This window comes from Glycine soja, chromosome 16, assembly GCF_004193775.1.
Source record: "Glycine soja cultivar W05 chromosome 16, ASM419377v2, whole genome shotgun sequence".
Lineage (NCBI taxonomy): Eukaryota > Viridiplantae > Streptophyta > Magnoliopsida > Fabales > Fabaceae > Glycine > Glycine soja.
Window position 1 is genome coordinate 6,786,442 of NC_041017.1, and position 4,850 is coordinate 6,791,291.

Sequence of the window (4,850 nt, forward strand, 5' to 3'; positions counted from 1 at the left end):
ACAACAGCGAGTAAATGAAATTCAACTAAATCAAATCATGGCTAATTATTTATGTGATCAAAACTCGAATCATTGGCTGAAACAGTGCATTTCACTATCTACAAATGTTTGATAATTGATACCAATGCTGCAATGCTTGTAACGCACGTGACTTCAAGCCGTTGGGTCCGCATACATTGACTCCCAATTGTTAAAAGTATCCAAAAAGAACATTTATATTTTAAAAGTAAAATAACTAAAGTTCAAATTTTAGATTTATTAATATTTATTATTAATTTTTTAAAGAAAAAAGATCATACATATTACTTATAAGACTTTACTTATCATTTCTTTCTAAGTAAAAAAAAAAATATTTTAATTTTTATTTTAAATCTCACATTTTATTGGATGGGTCCTGCAAAACAAAGTTATATATAAACAAGTAAACCTCTGTACACAAAACCGAGATTCTTGGTTTAGTGTCATCACAATGGGGTTCCTCGTGCAATTTGTTGTTTTTATGTTATTCCCTTGGTTTCTGAGTGTGAGAGCTGAGGAAAATTACTCATCACAGCATTGTGATTTCCCAGCCATATTCAACTTTGGTGACTCCAATTCGGATACTGGTTGCATGGCTGCAGCATTTTACCCTGAGGTTTTGCCATATGGTGAAACTTTCTTCCATGAGCCAGTTGGTAGAGCTTCTGATGGTCGCCTTATCATAGATTTCATTGGTATATACCTTTTCAATAATTCTCATCATTTTTTTGCTTTATTTCTTATTCATTTATTTGTGAAACACGATCAAATGACATGTTTGCTTTTTCTATCTACTTTGTTTTCTTTTTCTTTAATCATCATGTGGTGTCTCACAACACAAGCTAAATCTTCTTTTCTTTGAGTTTTGTTCCACAAAGATTGGATTCCAGTTTGTGTTGTTATTGGAGTTATAAGATACATGTGGTTGAAGGGAGAAGAGGGAAGGGTGATGGAGGTCATGAGTTAGAATCTTTTTTATTAACAAAAATTAACAAATTAACAACTAATATATATTGACAGATAAAAAGAATTGTGTTGTCATTGACTAAGTGACCAACACAAACATCTCTACCCAAATGAATAAAGTTGGGATTCAATAAGAATGAGTTGTGAAATTTTTTTACACAATATCTCTGTCTACCATTATCTATTTAGCAGCCATAGAATCCTATGATGGTCATACTTACAAAGTGGTACATAAAAAATATAAAGTTTTCACCAAGTGAAAATTTAATATGAGAAGATCATAATATATATATTAAGGGATCTAGTTCAATTGGTTGAAGTGTATATAAGTATTGTAAATTTCCTCTTATCGTGTTCAATTTCTGCATATCAAAAAATATATCATAATATATATAGTTCTATTGCCAAGAAACTATCATACTAGTGATTTGGTGCCATTTGTGTTTGCAGCCCAGCATCTAGGTTTCCCATTCTTGAGTGCATACATAAATTCAATTGGGACAAGTTATAGGCACGGTGCAAACTTTGCTGCAGGATCATCAACCATTAGGCGCCAAAAAAGGACAGTCTTTGAGGGTGGCACTCCTTTCACTTTTGAAATACAGGTTGCTCAGTTCAACCAGTTTAAGGCACGCACCAGAAAGTTCTTCAACCAAGGTTTTCCCAAGATATCTATATACATTACTTAATTAATCTTAGTCTCAATTTTAATAAAATGATTTTGTATTATGGTAAGTTAAATGTGTGTTTGTTAGATGCACAAGGGAAAAACTCCTTCAAAGGACACTTTCCTAGGCCAGAGGACTTTGCCAAGGCTATCTACACATTTGATATTGGACAAAATGATATTGCTGCTGCTATTAACAAAGTGGACACAGAAGATTCTCACGCAGTGATCTCAGACATTGTGGATTATTTTGAAAACCAAGTTCAAGTAAGTGATATGGAAAGCCTGAATGTTTATTTTTGTAATTTAACGTGGCTAGTACCAATTAATAATTTAAGAACATTCATGCAATAATTTTTATATATCAATAATGATTTACATAAATGATAATCAGAAAGACAAGAAAAGTGAGGCCATTGTCCTAGGCCCACTGCTGGAAAACCTATTAATACAATGTAAATATATATTCATGAAAAGACTCATAATTATTGCTAGTATAAGTAGTCTGCCAATACATAATATGAATTGTGTAAAGCTACTTAATATAGTAAAGTGTGAAGTTTTTAAGGTTAAAATGTAATCTTTAACGGTGAAATGTAATAATTTTAAATGGATTTTAATTGAATGAAAATTTTGTTTAAAAAATCAATCATTTCTGATGTTAAAATGATAATTCATAAAAAATATACCGTTAATTACTTTCCCTATTAAAATTGAAATGCCAATTATTTCCTATGTAAATGTTACTAGTTTCCTATGTTAGTAATTAGCTTTTGATTAAAAGAAAAAACAACCATTATTTTTTTTATTATAAAACATTAATAAATGATTTTGCTACTTAAAAGCTAAAAGATTAATATAAAATTAATAACTAATCTTATATTATAAGCCTTTTTTAAATTTTTGCCTTAGATTCTAATTTTTTAGACACAGCCATGTTGATAATGACTTATATTTCTTAATCAAATGATTTATGATTTGAATTTTAATTGATTATGGGTATGAAATAAATCGTACCAAAAAAAAAATTATCTTATGTGCATTCACAAGTCCTTGATCAAGGTTAATCTTTCAACGTATTTTATATCAATAATATGGTCAGAACAAAAAAATAAGATTTATATAACTTTTTTAATCCTTAAGAATCAAAAAGATATTTTTGTCTTTATCATATTATTCATTACATCCCATACTTCTTCTTTCTTTTTTCTTTTCCTAATTTTAAAATTTGTTGTACCAATAACATTTTTTTTCATAATTTTTTTTATCCATTATAAGAATCAAACACACAAGATTTATAATAATTACACACTTATATCCAACTCACTTACATATAACCTTGGTTTTCTCTGTCATAATTAGATGTGAATATGTGATTTCTCTTAAGATGTGTTATCCAAAATGAATTGTTATTCTTACAATAATTTTTTTCTATCTATCTTTCTTTATTATACCATTTATTACCTCTCACATTTTTTCTCTCTTAATTGTAAAATTTGTTTATTCACAAATAACATTAATTCTTTTCAGACTTTACTTGGACTAGGAGCAAGGACATTTTGGATACATAACACAGGCCCCATTGGTTGCTTGCCAGTGGCCATGCCCGTGCACAATGCCATGAACACTACTCCAGGGGCAGGTTACCTTGATCAAAACGGCTGTATAAATTATCAAAACGACATGGCAAGAGAGTTTAATAAAAAGCTCAAGAATACCGTGGTTAAACTAAGGGTACAGTTCCCAGATGCCTCATTAATTTATGTGGACATGTTCTCAGCTAAGTATGAGCTAATCAGTAATGCTAATAAAGAAGGTAATCCTCTGACATCATCAGAAGTGAATCTCTATCAATGGTTTCAAATTTCAATCTCAAGTGCAGATTTTAAATTAATTCTCTCTTTTATTTTGTTAAGATCTCACCCAAGGAATTCAATTAAAATAGATTCTAAAGATTAATTTTTTATACTATTATTCAATAACAAATTTTTATATAATTATAATAAGATTATATTACTAATTTAGTTCATTTAATTAATTAATCATTTCATTCTATTTAATATCTCTTTTAACAAAAGGTTCAATTTAATTTTTTATTTTTTATTTTAAATACTTTAATACAACCCCTTTTCGTACTCAATTTGATTCTTTATTTTTTTAAAATATTTCAAATAAGTTCCTTATTTTAAAAAAAATATTCAATGTATCAATATCAATTGAACGAAAAGGATCATATTTAAACAAAATTTTAAAAACAAAGGATTGGATTGAATATTTTATTAAAAGATAAACCAAATTGAATAAAACAAATAAGTAGAGGAACTAATTTAATAATTTAGTCATATAATTATTAATTACTTAAAAATTCTTATAATAACTTTTACACTGTTAAATTTGAATTCTAAACATAAAAGCCCAATGTTGAGAGGTGAAATTTGAAGGTGAAATGATGCACTCCATTGATGGATGAACAAATGCAATTAATCACTCTCTTAATTAACTTTACATTGAATTGCAGGATTTGTGGACCCTTCTGGAATCTGTTGTGGGTATCATCAGGATGGTTACCACTTGTACTGTGGGAACAAAGCAATAATTAATGGTAAAGAAATTTTCGCAGATACTTGTGATGATCCTTCCAAGTACATTAGTTGGGATGGAGTGCACTACACAGAAGCTGCAAATCACTGGATTGCAAATCGAATACTTAATGGTTCCTTTTCAGATCCACCACTTTCCATTGCACACTCGTGCCGTGCCCAATAACTCTCACTATTACTGTTCAATTACCACCTTTACAAAATCTAATGCTTGGTGTTTGCTTAATCATAAATAATTTAACTCTTTTGCATTTGGCTTTTACCTTGGACCAATTGAGTCACTTTCGCCCAAGATTTGTTATTGTGTTCACTATTTAATGAGAAAAAAAATATATTAAATATAAGTTCAGAACACTTTTGTTCTTTTTACCTTTGTGTGACTTTTTATTAAAATTATAATTGTACAATGTTTCTTATAAAAAGAAAAAAAAAAAGAGAAACAAAGTGTGTGATGTAATAGAAAAATATAGTATAAAAACCAAATATTATAATACCTCCTCCGTCACAAAATAATCAACGTTTTAGGTCATTTTAAGAAAATGATTATACTTTAACGAATGACAATGATTATTTATTTATTTTTATTAACTTTTCTTATT

The 4,850-nt window shown here is 28.6% G+C and overlaps 1 protein-coding gene across 1 annotated transcript; it reads left to right on the top strand.

Annotated features, from left to right (window-relative positions):
• Positions 1 to 442: 442 nt before the first annotated feature.
• On the top strand, positions 443 to 4,622 carry LOC114390131 (GDSL esterase/lipase At5g14450-like). Its single transcript, XM_028350816.1, has 5 exons — positions 443 to 713; positions 1,435 to 1,641; positions 1,740 to 1,918; positions 3,182 to 3,467; positions 4,170 to 4,622. The coding sequence occupies exons 1-5, from the start codon at positions 470 to 472 to the stop codon at positions 4,415 to 4,417; spliced, it is 1,164 nt and encodes a 387-aa protein (XP_028206617.1). The 5' UTR covers positions 443 to 469; the 3' UTR covers positions 4,418 to 4,622.
• Positions 4,623 to 4,850: the final 228 nt, after the last annotated feature.

Excerpts from the sequence above, each read along its gene's own strand:
- LOC114390131 (XM_028350816.1), top strand. The coding sequence starts at position 470 with ATGGGGTTCCTCGTGCAATTTGTTGTTTTTATGTTATTCCCTTGGTTT. Across the intron at positions 714-1,434 it reads CCTTATCATAGATTTCATTG|CCCAGCATCTAGGTTTCCCA; the intron begins GTATATACCTTT and ends TTGTGTTTGCAG. Across the intron at positions 1,919-3,181 it reads ATTTTGAAAACCAAGTTCAA|ACTTTACTTGGACTAGGAGC; the intron begins GTAAGTGATATG and ends AATTCTTTTCAG.